Source organism: Lottia gigantea (genome assembly GCF_000327385.1).
Source record: "Lottia gigantea unplaced genomic scaffold LOTGIsca_31, whole genome shotgun sequence".
In the NCBI taxonomy this organism is placed as follows: Eukaryota; Metazoa; Mollusca; class Gastropoda; family Lottiidae; genus Lottia; species Lottia gigantea.
This window is the reverse complement of record NW_008709027.1, coordinates 599,289-618,558: the sequence shown is the minus strand read 5'-3', so window position 1 is coordinate 618,558 and position 19,270 is coordinate 599,289. Positions and strand designations below refer to the sequence as shown.

At 31.8% G+C, this 19,270-nt stretch overlaps 2 protein-coding genes across 2 annotated transcripts; both read left to right on the top strand.

The window, feature by feature from the left end:
- The first annotated feature begins 19 nt into the window (after positions 1-19).
- On the top strand, positions 20-10,939 carry LOTGIDRAFT_232697 (hypothetical protein). The gene is made up of 13 exons (XM_009057700.1): positions 20-67; positions 2,419-2,625; positions 2,826-2,968; positions 3,653-3,806; positions 3,996-4,084; positions 4,249-4,325; positions 4,780-4,942; positions 6,718-6,898; positions 7,150-7,225; positions 8,956-9,095; positions 9,286-9,340; positions 9,766-9,909; positions 10,228-10,939. The coding sequence occupies exons 2-13, from the start codon at positions 2,465-2,467 to the stop codon at positions 10,279-10,281; spliced, it is 1,437 nt and encodes a 478-aa protein (XP_009055948.1). The 5' UTR covers positions 20-67; positions 2,419-2,464; the 3' UTR covers positions 10,282-10,939.
- Positions 10,940-14,109: 3,170 nt separating this feature from the next.
- On the top strand, positions 14,110-17,626 carry LOTGIDRAFT_161802 (hypothetical protein; the record flags this gene model as incomplete). The annotated part of the gene is made up of 2 exons (XM_009057699.1): positions 14,110-14,454; positions 17,582-17,626. The coding sequence occupies 2 exons, from the start codon at positions 14,110-14,112 to the stop codon at positions 17,624-17,626; spliced, it is 390 nt and encodes a 129-aa protein (XP_009055947.1).
- Positions 17,627-19,270: the final 1,644 nt, after the last annotated feature.

Genomic DNA, 19,270 nt, shown 5'->3' with positions numbered 1-19,270 from the left:
TAAGTATCACATGACAGAAGTATAGAGTCAAAATGGCGTGAATTGTTTTTGCAAAACAAAATTACAGGTTTGTTTGTAAAAATGTAAAAGCTGTAAATAAATTCATAATTATCAAAGTATCTAGATCTACAGCTGTTTCTTTATCCTTTTACTCATCTTCATTCATTATCGTACTTTTTATAATCTAGTCCCAGTTCTTTGGATATTTTACTCTCTGACCAATAACAACTACAGTGGTGTAACCTATTTTCGTGGATATAAGGATTCAACACCGAATTTCGTCAAAGTTAAAAAAACAATTTTTTTTTTATGTCTAAGATGTTTCCTCAGATATTTTACAAAATAATTAAAATTGGTTTGTTTCGATTTCATTTATAAATCCTTCACTTTGACCCATATTTCATGAGCAACCAACTCAGAATGCGTCACCTATTTTCGTGTACAATGTTTGATCTATAAATTAGTCTACAAACAAAGGTTATACCGGGTGGTATAATTAACTTCTCTTAGTATTTATCTTTAATATCAATTCATTATAACTAGTGACAATTCCTTGAAAGAACCACGATTTTAAAAAAAAAATAGTGGCTGACAAAATATGTAGCGTGATTTATTGCTAAAAGTCACTGAAACAACATAAGAATATGGCCCACTTTGTGTTCCATAGAAATTTTCTGCTGACACAGAATCCGCTAGTTGATCACGTGACTACATTCGTTGGACTACATTCTAGCAGACGACACTTGGAATTCCGATTACCGCTTGGGATTATAAGGAAATTCGGCCAATAAAAAATGGTGACGTTTGGTAATAACTGAAATCTGCCATTTTGTATTTGTCAAAGTATAGATTAATACATTTTACCATGCTTGAAACTACTGAATTCATTTTACTAGCTGATATTGTAGAGAAAACCCATGTTTATTAAAACAAACTAATGCGGAGGTCGCGCAATGTCGCTCATGTAAATTATTAATCATTTCCCGAAATCCACGAATAATAGGTTTCCACGAAATTAGGTTACTCGACTGTATATTTTTTAATTGAAACTTGGCAATCATTTCCAAATGAATTAAAATATCAACTACAAAATACTACTGAGAGTGAGAGTCATTTGCTGCCTTTGTGCTGATGAAAATGTTAACCACTGGAAAAGTTTTTATTTTTAAATATGGATGAAAATGAAATCAAATATATTCTACTACCGGTAGGCCTACTCATATCACAACACTGCTGCCTGAGTCTCTTTAATAAGCTTATAAATGTTCATAGTGGATATTTAGCCATGAACGGAGGTTCTTGTTGGCTATTATGCTGACACATACGTTTACCCATGTGCAGTAAAAAACTTTGAAAATCTAACGATCTAATGTTGTGACTTGTTAAGGGTTATGTGGTAGGTATAGTCATATGTTGAAATATTTCGACCAAAAGGGACTTTATGAATAGTTTTTGCGTCTGGAGACCCTTTATGGACTCTTCATCTGGCATTATTTCCTTGGCTTTTAAACGTTTTTTTACTATTCATGGCCTCACGGGTAAACGGAAGTGCCAGCAAAATATCGAAAAAGTAAGCATCACAGGTTCACAGCTAAATATACATTGCGTAAAAAGGTTCGTATTCAACATTCCCTTACAGTCATTGTTAAAAATGCACATTCACGATTTAAACTGAGGGTACACATTTTTACTCATTTTTCCTTCATTTATGTCTATGTATTATGCATAAGTATGTTTTAAATGTTAAAATCAGTGAAAAGCTGAAGATTGTTGAGAATTTCAGGAGAAAGCAGACAGTTGGAACTATATATATCTACATGGAGACATTTGGGCATTTAAAAATACATTTGACATGCAAAAATGTGTTGGTCGAATCTGAATATAGTTTGAATGATTAACAATGATAACAAGGCCTCTGTTGTTCAAATATTTTGAAATAATATATAATTATATATATTCAAAATAAGATTTAATATATGATTGATTGTATTATTATAATTATATATTGTAATTAAGGTTTAATTTGAATGAAAATTAATATGATGATCTCAATTCTGCAATAAACTAGAAGTGGATTAATTTAGGGGTAATTGATAATAATGATTAATTAGTTAATTACCATAATCCTGTCTCAATTTGCTTTGTCACTATATTAATTAAGTTAAGTCTGTGATTATATATCTGAGATTAAATAGTATATCTGAGATTAAATAGTACAGCATTGATTTTAGTCAAACAATTGAAACTTAAAAAATGATTTTTCATATGCTAAATCTCATGTAAATGATACGAACTTTCAGTATGAAAAAGAAAAATATACTACTCTTTTATTGTGTTTAATCTTCATTTAACTATTTAGGCAGTGTGCAGGTAATTTTATTAGTTGCACTTGCCATGATAATTTTGAATTTATTTTAGATGAGCAGTATAATTTGTATGGTAATGTAAGTTAAATGATAAAAGTATGGATCCATTAGGCGCCAGAGATGATGTTATTGATGTAGACTCATTAACCAAATGGAACTTAACCCAACTTCCAGAATATACTCCAAGAGAATCAGGTGATGAAGAGAAACAGTCACCATTTCCATGGAGAAAGGATCTAAATGGGAAACTCTGTGTTTGGTGAGATTCATTTAAGCCTATTTCTTATTCAGAATAATAATCCTTCTCAAACAATGGTCATAGTTTATTTTTTTACTGAGAATCTGAACTTAAAATCTCAAGCATCTAAAAATCTAAAATTAAAACTTCAGCCTTGGTGTAATGAGTAGGGTTCTCTTTCTACCCCTTATGATCAGAACTGTATGATCATTATTTTAAAGGAGTGGTGATATTAGTTTATTAAATACTCATGGTATTGTACATACAACGAATGAAAAACTTAATGATAGAAGTGTTGAAAGTGATTTGATATTTCAAAAAGCTGGTCCTGATCTATATAAAGAAATACAGTCTGATATCAAAGGTATTGTAGTTTAAATATATAAAAAGATCCTTGGAACTGATCTCAAGAGGGCATTTAAAATTGTGTGTGCAGCCAAAAGTTTCAAGAGCCTAACAAAACAAAAGTTACAGTGATGACCAACAATCATTGCAAAGGTAATATAACATTATGTTTGAAAAAATGCATCTTCGTATGTGTGAAAAATCCCTGTTTAACAGTTTTTGTTTCTGACTCTACCCCAGCTGACTACTGCCAAAATATCCATCATAGGCTGGAATAGAGGTACATGTTTCTGACTAGCTTAGAAGCGTGTTTCAATAATTATTTAGTTTATTAGATGTATCTGATATATAGAGATAATATTCTTTAGTCATGACACCTGGTAAGACCACTGATGAATATATAAGTTAACACTTGTTTACCGAGTTTGAGACCTTTAATTGTATGTTTTAAGAGGTAGTATTCCTTTAAAAAGATAGTTTGCTTTGCAAGATAACATAAATTCACTCAAAAATCAGAAATTATAATGTTGTCTTTATTATATCATGGAAGACAATAACTTACAAATGTGTTAACAAAAGTTTCAGTGCTGATAGATCACAAATAGAAACAGTTTTTCCAAATCATGCCTAGTGCAAACTCATCTCAGATATTATCGGTATGTCCCTATATACCAAAACTTATCTTCATTATGATTAATTTCAGTGATAAAAACCGGTGAAGCTAAGTTAACTAAAGGTTATGGTCTTCCTTCAAGATTTATTATACATACAGTTGGGCCTAGATTTAATATTAAATATTTAACAGCTGCTGAAAGTGCTTTATACAGTTGTTATAGAAATTCATTACAAATAGCCAAGTAAGTTTGCAATATTGATAGGGGCTTGTCAACTTTTAAATACATCGTAACAGAACCTGATCAAGTTTTGTTTAAAATAATGTTTATGAATAAAAGATATTTAATGGTGTTTATACACAACATTTGAGTAGAGAATATATATCAAGAGACAACGGTATTGAAATAATTCTTATGTATTTTTTTTTCTAGAGAAAACAATATAAGAACAATAGCTATAACATGTATACATACAATAAGACGTGGTTATCCCCCCGATAGTGGTGCTCATATAGCCTGTAGTAAGTACACATAATTCATATTTATGACCATATTATACTTTATATAATCTTGAATATTCTTGTTAACATAGTTGTAATTTAAATCAATGATAATTAAAAATTAAATTACATGACAGTTTGATAATAAATAATGGTTGAGAAATGTAACTTGTTTATCTTTACAGGAACAATAAGAAGATTTTTAGAAAAGTTTGGAAATAGTTTTGATATAGTAGTATTAGTGTGTAATGATGAAAATCTGGTAGGTATCTTCAATGTTCACAATTTATCCATCAAGCAAATGAAATTTAAAGCATCATACAGAATGAGCGTTTATGTACTTGAAAGGGTTCATCATCCGTTTGACCAATGTTCCCTAATTGAGAATTTTTTTTAGTTAAAGTAATTAGTAAAAGTGTTCACAACTCACAGTTGTGTCCAGAATTATCCACATTTGAAAGTTTAAAGGATGAGTCGTCTTGTCTTGAGAAAAGACAGATATATATTATATATATAGAAATAGAAAGTGAAAATTCTAGTTTTAAGTTTACATGTATTGAAGGGATTATTTGATTTTTGTACAGTTCTAGTACTTCTGAAGATTATTTAGGCTACATATTCAAAACAACGCCAAAAAGTTGTAAACCACGGCCGTTTAAAATATAGACATTCATGTACAATCATGTAATTATCTTTTACCATTGGTTCATTTATAGGATATTTATAACCATGTACTACCACTATATTTCCCAAGAAATTCTAAAGAAGAAGAATATGCTATAAGTAATTTACCCAGTGATGTAGGCAATGAAAATGGAGAACCAGTCATACTTGAAAGACAGATAAGAATTTTAGATAAACCTGCTTTTGCAGCTTATAGTAAGTTATACATCCAGTATAGAAAGTTTTAGTTTATGTAATCTGAACCTTGCACAGGACATTCAAATCGGTTTAAACTTATTTTGTTGCTGAAATACATGCTTTTTATACGCCCACATGGAAATGTGGACGTATATTGCCGTCGCCCCGTCCATCCGTCCTGTTGTATGCACGATAGAGGCTGCAATTTTTACCTGATCTTGATGAAACTTAGTATGCATGTATATATTGATGAGATCTAGGTACAGTTCAAAATTGGTAATAATCGGATAATTAGTCGCAGAGTTATTGCCCTTGACATAGTAAAATAGTTAAATTTGGCTTGTATGCTCATTAAAGGCTGCAATTTTTATCTGATCTTGATGAAACTTAGTATGCATGTATACATTGACGAGATCTCGGTCAAGTTTGAAATTGGTAATAATCGGATGAACGGTTTTAGAGTTATTGCCCTTGACTTAGTAAAAAACACGTTAAATTTGTCTTGTATGCACGATAAAGGCTGCAATTTTTATCCAATCTTGATGAAACTTTGTATGCATGTATATGTTCATCAGATCTCAGTCAAATTGGAAATTGGTAATAATTGGATAAAAAGTTTCAGAGTTATTGCCCTCGACTTAGTAAAAACGCGTTAAATTTGGCTTGTATGCACGATAAAGGCTGCAATTTTTATCCAATTTTGATGAAACTTAGTATGCATGTACATATTGATGTGATTTCAGTAAAGTTTAAAATTGGTAATAATCGGATAATCAGTCTCAGAGTTATTTCCCTTGACATAGTAAAATTGCGTTAAAATTGCCTTGTATGCCCAAAGAACGCTACAATTTTGATACCATCTTGATGAAACTTAGTATGCATGAATATATTGATGAATTATCGGTTAAGTTTGAAGTTGGTAATAATTGGATGAACGATTTCAGGGTTATTGCCCTTGACTTAGTAAAATTTGGCTTTTAGGCAGGCTATAGACTACAGTTTATAATCAGATGAATGGTTTTGGAGTTATTTTGTAAAACCCTACAAATTTGGCTTGTAGTCATGATACAGGGTGCAGTTTTTATCTGATCTCGGTGAAACTTTGTATGCATGTATATATGGACAAGATCTCAGTCAAGATGAAATTGGTAACAATCGGGTGAACGGTTTTGGAGTTATTGCCCTTGAATTAATTCAATGCGTCTAATTTGGCTTGTAGGCCTGATGGAGACTACATTTTTTATACGATCTTGATGAAACTTATTATGAGATCTCAGTAAAGCTTGAAATTAGTAAAAATAGGATGATTGGTTTCACATATTAAACCACTACAGACTTTGTTACTTTGTTATCATTTCTGACAGCTGGTAGTGGGCGTATGTTACCTTGCCTGGCAAGCCATCTTTTTTATCAGTTTTCGCCCTTTCATGGCCTTAAACTTATCCATCCAACAAATACTTTCATATTCGAACAGCAATTTGCATAACGATATTTGGCTCTTTCGATTAGATGAAGATTCAGGTTTTTCAACAATGTACAACTTGATCTTTGCAAGGTCAAAGACCTGGTACATCCATGCATATTTAAGTATTTTAATGTTCAACGTGGTTTTATTACCACCAGGAAAGAACTTTGGTAGTTTTGATTAGTGAAAAAAACAATTAAACAGAGTTAAAAGTCAATAAAAGCCACTGATCATTTTTTGCAAACCATATTCAATTTTAATTTACACATTCTTTAAATCCTGCATCTCTACCACAGATAGAGCTAGCTAGTACTTGTTTTTACTCCAGGAGATGGTCATGGAGATTTTGAAGAGACAATTGATTTAAATCGACAATTTTGTACTTCTACTGCGCTGGATGTAGGACATCATCCTTTTGCAAGCATGGAAGAAAATCCAGATTCAGTGAAGCAAGGTGCACTGTATGGGAAAAATGCTGCAGATGTACGGAAGATTGAAATACAGAGAAGGTTTGACTTTATATTTTATATGCTCACATACTAATGTGGATGTATATTGCTGTCGCCCCTGTCCGTTTGTTCAGCGATATGTCAGTCAACAATTGGCTAGTATATGCAAAAGAGATTTTTATAAAATGTAGTTTGTAGGGTTACATTTAAAAGATCTTGGACAAGTTGAATTTGGGTATATTTATTCCTTATTTCATGTGGTGTAAGTACAAAGAAGTACCAGCTATAAAATTGTTTGAAATTTGTTTCAGATATGAAAGATTATTAAAGAGATCCAAATCAGAAGATTTTAACAGCATTGCTGGTACGAGATTTTTATATCGTGCTGTATTGAAAATAGAAAAATCGAAAAATATTTAGTATGAGTTACTGCCCTTGTTCTTGAAACGCTTGTAAACACTCTAGAAGGCGCAATTCTGACAGATTTTGACGAAACTTGGTGTGAATGTTTGTTATCAACCAAGGATGATCCCTATTGAAAATCAGAAAAACCGAAAAACAGTTAGTATGAGTAATTGCCCTTGTTCTTGAAAATGCGTTCAATTTTTAGTATGTTATCACTCTAGAAGGCACAATTCTTGACAGATTTAGATGAAACTTGGTATGAGTGTTAGTAATCACCCAAGGATGAACCCTATTGAAAATCAGAAAAATGAAAAATATTTAGTACAGTGGTGTAACCTATTTTCGTGGATATAAGGATTCAACACCGAATTTCGTCAAAGTTAAAAAAACAATTTTTTTTTTTTATGTCTTAGATGTTTTCTCAGATATTAAAATTGGTTTGTTTCGATTTTCTTTATAAATCCTTCACTTTGACCCATATTTCATGAGCAACCAACTCGGTAACGGCGGCAGAATGCGTCAACTATTTTCGTGTACAATGTTTGATCTATAAATAAATCTAGAAAAACACGTTGTATGGTTACCTGGTGGTATAATTAACTTCTCTTAGTATTTATCTTTCATATCAATTCATTATAACTACTGACAATTTCTATCAAAGAACCATGATTTTAAAAAAAATAGTGACTGACAAAATAAGATACGTAGCGTGATTTATTGCTAATTCACTGAAACAACGTAAGAATATGGCCCACTATGTGTTCCATAGAAATTTTCTGCTGACACGGAATCTGCTAGTTGATCATGTGACTTCATTCCTTGGACTACATTCTATCCGACGACACTTGGAAATCCGATTACCGCTTATTATAGTGAAATTCGGCCAATAAAAATAGTGACCTTTGGTAATAACTGAAATCCGCCATTTTGTATTTGTATACAAGTATACATTAACACATTTTACCTTGCTTGAAACTACTGAATTCTACTAGCTGATATTGAACAAAAAACCCATGTTTATCAAAACAAGCAAATGCGGAGGTCGCACATGTAAATTATTAATCATTTCCGGAAATGCACGAAAAATAAGTTAGCATGAAATTAGGTTACTTGACTGTATGAGTTATTGCCCGTGTTCTCGAAAATGCGTTCAATTTGTAGCACGTAAACACTCTAGAAGGCACAATTCTTGATGGATTTGGACGAAGCTTGATATGAATGTTAGTAAAAATCGAAAAATATTTAGTATGAGTTATTACCTTGTTCTTAAAAACGCGTTTAAGTTTTAGAATGTAAACACTCTAGAAGGCCCAATTCTTGACAGATTTTGATGAAACTTCGTAATATGATTCATTATCGCCTCAAAAAGTTCAAAAGAAGGCTATATCTGAAGGTTGAATATCTCATACTGGTAATTGTTACTGTACTGCCAAATATTTTTATTTGAAATCAAAGCTGTCAGTGGGCGTATATTACCTTGCCTGGCAAGCTATCTTTGTTTATATTGAAGTCTACTGATTACAGTGTAACTAGAAGCAAATTTTCTGGCTTACTGTAAAGGAGAATTATTTCATGTCAATTTCCTGTGGTATATTATAGGCTTTATTGTTTAGGCTTTATACTACAAGAAACAATTTTCTGTCTCTGGTCTATCTTCAATTGCTTCTGAGAAGGAGAATTACTTCATTTCAATTTCTTGTGGTATATTATAGGCTTTATTATATTTAATACGAGTTATGGATCCAGTAGCAGACAATGACTATGTGGTGATTTATTATCATACATTAACATCCAATCAAAATCATATACCAATGGCTTATCTTAAATTAGCCTATAACTTCTTAGATTACAAGTAAGTTTTCAATATATCTTATAGCCATCTTTTTACAGACTGTGAAAATCATTTGCTATAGTTTTAAGCTTTTATATTCTTAAACAGAAGCAGGAGAATTTTTGTTTTGCTGTAAAATGCTGCTGTAATTGAGTAGTTGATGTAGGAGATAATTAATATTTGTTAGTTATTTATTTCATTTCTTCTACAGATTTAGAAAACATTTAAAAGCTTTTTATATTGTTCATCCAACATGGTGGACTAAGGTTTGTGTTTAGTACTTAGTTCTACATAAGTTTTCATAGAGTACCAAAATGAAAACCAAATTAATGTATCTATATTTTAGTATAGCAATATATAATCTAAACAGATTAGGCTAATCGTCCCGGGAGGTGGTTAAAAATTATATTAGACTTTTTAAAGATGGCTGCATGTGGAAGTTCAACAATAATAATAACCAACAGAGATGACTTTTTTTTTTGTCAGTGGAAGCAGCCATATTGCCTAATTGCCAATATCAAATTCGTATTTGTAGATCAATGCTTGTTTAATCGAAATTGAACCAAATCGTTCTAGCAAATTGAAATCAAATCACATTGGCTGACAAAAACGTCTAAGGAAAGTAGGGTGATCATCCAATTTATTAATTTCTTTAATATATGGTATAAATATATATGTTTAAATATTTCAGTTAGCTACATGGTTCTTTACAACATTTACAGCCACAGATATAAAATCAAAGTTACAGATTGTTAAATGTGTTCAGTATTTATATTCTAAAATAACTCCAGATCAACTAGATATACCTAACTTTGTTCTAGATTATGATACTAAGGTATGTTATTATCTGCTTGATTGCTACAACTACTTCTGTCATCTTGTCAGAAGGCCTTGGTTCTAGCTTCCTAATCTGAGAATGAAAAATTATCTGACCCATAGTAATAATGCAACTTTCTTATTTGATTATTTCACTTCTGAAAATTTTCACTGCCTCATAAGGTATGTTTATGTCTGTTTAATTGTTTCAAACTCAACAAACGGCAGCACTTCATCAGATCTATTAAAATGCATTAAACATCAACAAGTAGAGTTGGTGAACTAAAGCAACTCTTCAGATGTAGTTAGGTCCCTTTAATCGTTACTGTATTTTCAGATCAATGGTCCAAGATACACTGTACCTGAAAACACTTCACCAGATGACCTCTGACAAATTTTACTTTTTGTATAACATTGGATTAATAAAGATCAACATTTTGGAAAAAATCTGCAAAACATCATCACTTGTTCAAACATTCTATCTTTGTAAAGATTATACTTTTAATATCTTAGTTTAGAAGTGACCCGGTTTCTGCTCATTTATTTGGATAAGATATATGATATTATAACTAGTGTTTATTTTTATTCAGTTCAGAAATGTTATAATAAATGTTGGTGCAAGTTTTTAGGAAGTCTATCATGAATATGTCATGGATGGGCAACTGCTCCCAAATATATATTACACTGTTTGGAGTGTCTCAATTGGTGCAATAGCTGCAGTATTTAGAATGGAGGATTTAGATTATAGCATTTCTATTTTGTCAGCATGTTTTCAAGCCTGTTAAGTCACAATAAAAATATTTTCTTAATTTTACCCATGACAATCATTATTATTCCTTACATTAGACTTTGATTACTAATTTGTCAATATTTTTAGCAGTTTTAAATCTGATCTGTACATAAATGTGATGTACAAACTAATAAATTAATTAAATAATTTTTAAAAAATCCTACGAAATGCTCAGTATTTTTGTTTAATATCTTTTTTTTTGTTATTAATGTTATGTGAATATTGATTGAATGATTGGTTGTTAAATTGTTATACATTTCATAGAGGTTTTAATACGCCCACATTATACTGGGCATCTGTCAGAACGTCCATCCAAAATTGACGCGTATGTTTAATTATGATTTGATTTGGACAAAATTGGATAAGTTTGAATTAATCTTGATGGGATTAATTAAGTTTGTTGTCACAATAAAACTGTGACTAAATCAAAAAATACTTTTCGACCAAATTTTTTCTTAAAACTTGGTATGCGTATATGTATTAGTGAAAATTGATGAAAAAGTGTTTAAATGGGTTAAACTGCCACAAAATTTTTTTGTTGTATGGGATGATGACTTCCACAAGACATATTTTACCCTTCCTTGTAGCTGGTTTATAAATTATATAGCTTTAACTGATCTTCAGTCTGTTGTAAGCTCAGGAGCTTCTAGACCACAGCATGTAGCATTGGGTAATAATGAATCACACATTCAAAAATAAGTGACTTGATTAACTTCATACATCACATTTACCATAGTTATAATTTTGTCTTGATTTACTACATTCATCACATATATAATACTTAAAATATTGTTTTGATGTTAATTCTACAAACATAATATTTTATACATACATAACATTTACCACATACATAACATTTATCATGGCTATATTGTCTTGATATACTACATACATCATATTTATCCTGACTATCATATTGTCTTTCTTTACTACAGACATCTTATTTAACATGGTTATAATACTGTTTTCTTTACAACAAACGTACTATTTACCACATTTATCATGGTTATAATATTGTCATTCTTTACTACATACATCACATTTATCATGGTTATAATATTTATAATACTGTCTTGATTAACTGCAAAGGAACTAGGAAATATCGAAAATAATTGTCAAATTTCGCATTTTTTATCTCGTTTTTAGGGAAATAAGTAGTCTGCTTCCCATGTAGGCCGTTAACGAATATGGATGCTCATATAGCTACAGATAACTGTGCTTGAATATTAACATTTTTCTGTGGTCAAAATGGAAAAATTGTTAGTGTGTTGTAAGTGCTTGAAAATAGTATCGTGTTCAATGATTGAATACCAGTAAGAAGATGATACAATATAAAGAATGTCGCAGTTAGTTAAAATGTTTACCCAATACCTCGTGTGGATTGTTTACCCGAAAATCTCTTTTAATCCTTCTTTAGCTAGATTATTTGCTGGAAAGATCACCAAGTTACCAAGACATTACTAAAGGAATTACTGATGGTTTGCCCAGACACCCTCCATAGCTGAACAAGATCAGTTATGTTGTCGTGTCTTACACAAAAATGTCCAGCATTCTCTACAGGTATCAGGCACTAGTTTTGCTTTTGATGGTCCTTTTAATCCACGTGAAGTATTGTTTCAGCTTTTGGGTTTTCGTGGATATCCGACCCACGCGTGAGTTTAGTTGAATTTAAAGAAAAATAAAAACAAGTAGGTTTATTTATTGGTTTGAGACTTTTATTTCGTTCTTCTTGAGTTTGTAATTGACCGATGTCCAGTCATATTTGTTGTTAAATTATGACGGGTTACATAGCTTATTACCCAAAGAAAGCAAAACAAAATGGTCACGACAAACACATTTGTAAATGTACGTCTGCAATCTAACTTTATTAAAAGTTTAGAATCTCGAACAGTGGCGTATTTAAGCATTAATTTGTGCGTTATGCCCCCTTCCCGCATGGACCATAAAAAAGTGATAAATGTATTCTAAACTTCCAAAATCGTGTTACATGTATTCTCCAGCTTCCCAAATTTTCTAGGGGAAGGCCCCTTGATCAGCCAATCGTTCCATCATAATTCGTGCCTTCTAAAATCTGCAAAGGGCACTTCATTATTCTATTTTCAGAAAAGCAGTCAGCAAGGCCGACAAGTTACCAAAAATAATAATGGATAATCTAATGAGGCCTGCAATTTTTTGTGCTTATTTGGGTTTTTAAAGCCGTATTAGAAGAAAGGCTACACGATGATTCGACTTTATTATATAATTGCCGCAGATTTTTACCATAAAATTGTGTAATAATGACATCTATTATTACTGTTTGCGCCATATCCTCAGTAATTAATCAATCTTGGGTCATTCGCGAACTTTTGCCTCTTGGCCAATAACGGACGGTGTGTGGTCAAATTGCAGTTCTTTCTTCAAATTGATGAAAATATTTCAAATTTTAATTAATTAACTAAGGCTATAAAGTAAGATTTGAGTCACGTTCTTATTCTATGCCCTAGGCATTGTACATCAGTAGCTAATTACTAACCCATTGATGAATGTAATCTAAAAAATCATGATATTTGCACTAGCACTTAAATTACGATACGTTCAATCATATCTTAAATTAAATTTGTCAATATAGGAAAAGTATTTGAATCTATCACTGCATTAAATATGTCATATATACTCAGAAAAGTGTCCTTCAACAGCTAAGTAGGCCTAAAGTTTGTTGTTCAATGACCATGAAAATTTTGTATTACTTCTTATTCACTTAACGAGAACTAATAATATAGCTGATAGTGGACTGGTACTAACCGACACCACTTTAACAAAATAGTTATACAATAATGTTATACTTTCTGTTTACATTATAACTTAGATACAGGAATAAACTTTATCAATGTAATGTTCGTTTTCATGTTTATTTTGACACTAGTAGAGCGATGGGTTGGGCAATTAGGTGCTAAGGCCATAACATAAAAATTAAACTCCCTAAAGTATAAACTTAAACCATAATGGATATATCCTGGTAAAAAAAAACTGTATATATCGGGATCCTGGTAAATTTCGTTGATTATATCACTACTCTAGTAAACTTTACTGGTCATACCATATCCATGGCTAACTTTACTTGCCATATCATAGCCCCAGTAAACTTCACTAGTCATATTAAATATGTTGTAAACTTTACTAGTCATATCAAAGACGTGGTTAACTTTACTGTTTATATCGTGTCCATGGTAAACTTTACTAATCATGTCATAGATGTGTTAAACTTTACTTGCCATATGGTAAACTAGTCTGGTCATATCATAGCCATGATAAACTTTACTGACCATATCATAGACATGGTAAACTTTACTTGCCATAAGATAGCTATGGTAAACTTCACTGGTCACATCATAGCCATGGTAAACTTTAATGGTCATATCATAGCCATGGTAAACTTTACTGGTCATAGCCATGGTAAACTTTAATGGTTATATCATAGACGTGGTAAACTTTACTGGTCTTATGGTTAACTTTACCGGTCATATCACAGCCGTGGTAAACTTTAATGGTCATATCATATTCATGGTAAACTTGAATGGTCATATCATAGCCATGGTATACTTTACTGGTCATATCATAGACGTGGTAAACTTTTCTTGCCATATGGTAAATTTTACTTGCCATATCAAAGCCATGGTAAACTTCACAGGTTATAATACAGATGTGGTAAACTTCACTGGTTATATTAAAGATGTGGTAAACTTCACTGGTTATATTAAAGATGTGGTAAACTTTACTGGTCATATCATAGTCATGGTAAATTTCACTGGCCATATCATGGTCATGTTAAACTGGTCATATCAAAGACTTAACTTAACATATCATTACTCTGCCAAACTACAATGATAATATCAAACCATGGTAAATTGATAACATCTCTACTCCGGTAAACCTTACTTATCATATCATATCCATGGAACTAATTTTTATTATTCTGTATCAATTCTATACTGATCATACAAAAGCCATTGGGTATAGCTAACTTTACTAAAGATGTCATAATTCTAGTTCACTTTACAAAATTACTCGTAATTCTTGTATACTTTACTGGTTATACTATGGTCTTGGTAAACTTTACTGGTCATACTATGGTCTTGGTAAACTTTACTGGTCATACTATGATCCTGGTAAACTGGTAAACATTAGGCCTACTGGCCATATAATAGACACGGTAAACTTTACTGAGTATATGATAAATTTAAATGAACAAGTATCAACAATGACTGTGAAAATGTTCAAAGAACCAACAAAGGCGCTTTTTTTTTGTTATGGGTTTAGTCCATTTTTGTGACGCCGTTATAGTGAATCCCGTAGTTGTGTAGCTACGCCAATCTCAGTAAGAAATTACATATTAGGCTCTATACATTGTGATAAAATTCCGAATCTTCTATTTATTGACAAACTCTTAGCCTAGGGCAAAGTCTCGATACGGAGTAGTATTAAAATAAGTCTGCAGAATGTCTGTATAAAAACATTTAAGAATGTCTATTTTTAGTGGACATCGTGATATCTGTGACACCGTAATAGAATATATTAAGACATAAATTAAAATATATTGTACCTAGTAAAACTAGAAAGACATATAAGTAAACAAACACGCTTTAAGTTAAGTAGACTGCATAATATGCCCAAGGTGTAGGCCTATTGTCAAAGAAATAATATTTTTAATGATTTTTTTTTGCAGTAGACGAGTATACAGTGTACATGTATTACAAAGTTTCATTCAAAAAAGTTTCCATGCAATCCTCTCAAAAACTTGTTTATGATGTTACCATTGAAATAAATACCGATATGAATTCAATCTTTCCAGTGACTGTACAGTCCTAACTTTTACTACCAAAAAAAGAGTATTCTGTACTGCCCATGGTCCAGTGACTATAATTAGTTGGTATGTCTACTGTAAACAATATGTCATCAGGTCTTAACACCACAATAAATCTGCCCAATTAAAGTTTCAAAATTTAGTTCTGTTATGTTTGACCAGTATCATATTACATACATACACATCTTTATGACCTCTCTTATAACAACTTTTCTCATTGACCTTCATTCAACTTTTTGTAGAACCATTCCATAAACTCATTGGTTTCTTTTGTATCTTGTTTTAAAATAATTCAATAACTTTTTTTTCAACTGGTGGGGCATCAGCACTTGCAAATTGGCATACGACAGACTTTGAAAACAATATGAGCAAACAGTCAAAAAAAAGGAAAATAACAAAAACCTGGACTCCATTGCAGCCGCTTAATCAGGCTGCGACGTTTGCCAGTACGCGTGTATGTTCCACAATGAGTTGCTGTTTATGTCTAAATGTATTTTACCGTAAATTACTGTAAACAACATTAAATGTTGTTAGCCGTTAAAAACACCCCATACCCATCACCTTCTGGGGGACCCATCGACGATCTATGGATCTTTTTGCAATTTCAGACATGAAAAGCAGCAATTTAGCTCATTTACTTGGGAAACCCTATTTTATACTGATAATTTTATGAACACAGATTTGGACATTTGGATGCATTTCCTTTACGAACATTGTCATAAAAATATCGCCAGGTACTGTCAAATTATCGCAAATCAATCAGAATACCCAATTTGAACTTTTAAATTCAGTAAATTGAAATAGTATGCGCTAGAATTATTATTTAGTATAATTTTGAAGGACACCTCTATTTATCTGAATAATTTTTTTTATGGTTTCAGAATGCTAAAACTTGGCAGCTTTCGTAAAAATTGTAAAATTTTATCAAATATAGAAATTGTGTTTCTAAAGTGATCAGATTCGTGTGTTAAGATTCCTGATTTATAGGATTCTGATTTCTCAAATTTTATGACCACCTTCTTTTAAAAGAAATCAAACAGAGTTTTGATCAAGAGAACCAAATTTCAAATTTAAACCAGTGAAGAAAGACCTTGTACTAAATTTAGAACATGAAATCTAATACCAGGGTGCCAAGAACTGGTCAAGTTATAGTACCTTCTTAGTGAGATATTGTCTATTGGGGACAAGGTGCAATATAAATTTGTATCATATCTGTCAAAGAGTAATGAACCATCACATTCCAGTTTTGGCTGTAATGGCCGCCAAGTGGTAGTAACAGTTAGGACTGTGTAGATAACACTACAGTTAAATCTTTACAGTGACTGTTGAAAATACTACTGTTTAATATTTACAGTGACTGATAATGAATCTACTGTATAATCTTTATAGTGACTGTTGATAAACAATATAACACTAATGACTGACCAAATTTCATGCGGAGACCAAAATCTGAATTACCTAATTTCATGTAAAAAAAATGCGACATACAGTATATTGGAGAAACAAAGAACGCGCTGCGAACTCGCTTTAGCGGCCATCGTTACGACATAGTACATGGCAAAAACAGACCAATTTCCAATCACTTTAACCAACCCGACCATTCCATTGAAGACTTGTTGATCATGCCAATTGAAAAGATATAACCTATGTCGAATATCAAGTCAAAGCTTGAAGATTACAACGCGAGAGTTATTGGGTGGACTTCAAACTGTATATCTTAATGGCTTAAATACTCAACGGCAACCAAATAATACCCTTCGTTACCACCTACAATCATACTACCACTAATACCTCTCATATCATCAGACGCCACTACCAGAATCTTCAACACCAATATCCTCATGTCTACAGCAAGAGACTGGTTATAGCTTACAGAAGAAATAAAAATTTCAGTAATATCCTAGTCCATGGTGGACTTAACCCTCAATAGCCTTTAAATTTCTGACTTCTTTTCTTTTGAATTTCCTACGATAAATATTCATACTAATGCTTATTTTTTTTTTTATAGATACATGAAAAGATATTGATAGTATTGAAGAATGTTGATTCTTATATTTTCAGCTATTTATGATACTACCACAGATAGTATTACAGAGACATCCTTAGTTAACATATCTAATTATCTTAACCTTTAACTTGCACTTTGTTTTATCATAAATCTTTACTTTGTGACCTAGGCCAGTGCTTTCATGAGACTGTATAAGCTTTACAGTGACTGTTGACACTACTGTATAATATTTACAGTGACTGTTGATAACACAACTGTTAAAACTTTACAGTGACTGTAGATAACTCTACTGTTTAATGATACGGTGAAACAGCACAATTTTACTTAAGTACTTTCAAGGAAAGCATTGGTCGATTTTTTAAATCTAAAAAGGGAAGTTGTGATAAATAATAGATTAATAATAAGTTATTATAATCCTAAATTGCCCTTTATAATTGTTTACTATGTAAAATGTTCACTTTTCTGAGTATCCAAAGTCCTACGTCACTCCTGCCATTCCGTTGATTTCAATATTGTCTTTTAGATCTCTAGAGCTCTCGCACATCTTCGATCAATAATCTGTTTCCATTTCGGGAACAAGCCGTCTTTCAACTACTTAAATAATACATATTATTTTCAGCGAAGGTCAAACGATCTAGAATAGTCTGGACTTTTGAATCAAACGCAATTGATTTCCAGATCTTATTTTGAGTGGGTGGTAATGGGCTATGTAATGAAATAATAGATTGATTCACTTCGTAAAATGCTTCATTGATGAAAAATATATCTAGGGCCTAATTCCTCTTTAAACGTTCAGGAAATTCACCACACTATAAGAGCAGTGTTATCATGTGTTTCAGGCTTAACATAAAGGTCGGTACCATTTCAGAAGATAAAGTTGGGGAAATGGCCATCAAGTTTACCCGAAAACTTCATCATTTGTTAATGCCAAGCTTTTCCACACGGTCCCAATCAAGCTATTACGAACTTGACAATGTGAAGATGCAAGGGACCATCTAGTTTCTGCATTCCATTCATTGGTATACATAAACATAACATAAAATCAGTTACTACATATTTTGTATATTGTCAGTACAAATAGAATAAGGCCTACGTAGACAACGAGTAATAGGCTATATGACGGTCACAGATATTTCTTTCAAGATCTTTATTTATCATTCTTGAAAGAAAAACCCAATAAATTGTCAGCTTGGGGGTCATTATGAGGTCACTACAATCCCACATATTGTACAAAATGAAACACTGACATTTCCAAGGGGCCCCAAATTACAATTTTTTGTGGAAATATGCATTTATAATTGTAAAATAAAAATGTAATAATGCTCTTTAATATTGCATAAAATGTTCAATTTAAACAGTGTTTTTAAAGGCTTAGACCTATTATAGCCTACTTTTTGTCATCCAAGAAAGCGGTTATTTCGTATTTAGAAAATTATAGAGAAGTTTCTAAGACTAATTTAATCAGATTGGTGTAGCAAAATGTGATGACGTCTTTGTGTGTACGACCAGTGACTTCCGTAGAAGTTCACCTCCAGATCAATATACCCTGTGATTGATCATGGAATAGTAAATTATTCCAGATGTTGATTGGTAGTCTGAAAACAACGTCATTGCAACGTCAAAATTACCATGGAGACGCAGAATGAACCGGTTGTATTCTGACCATATTAGGACATTTTAACTTCATTGATGATATTTTCCTATAGAAGATCGATTTAGCCACAAGAGTTGGTTTATTATGT

What these genes read in the sequence shown, in the direction of transcription:
- LOTGIDRAFT_232697 (XM_009057700.1), top strand. Translation starts at nt 2,465, where the DNA reads ATGGATCCATTAGGCGCCAGAGATGATGTTATTGATGTAGACTCATTA. An exon ending in AATGGGAAACTCTGTGTTTG is followed by an intron (nt 2,626 to 2,825) that starts GTGAGATTCATT and finishes ATTATTTTAAAG; the next exon opens with GAGTGGTGATATTAGTTTAT. An exon ending in TATAACTTCTTAGATTACAA is followed by an intron (nt 9,096 to 9,285) that starts GTAAGTTTTCAA and finishes TTTCTTCTACAG; the next exon opens with ATTTAGAAAACATTTAAAAG.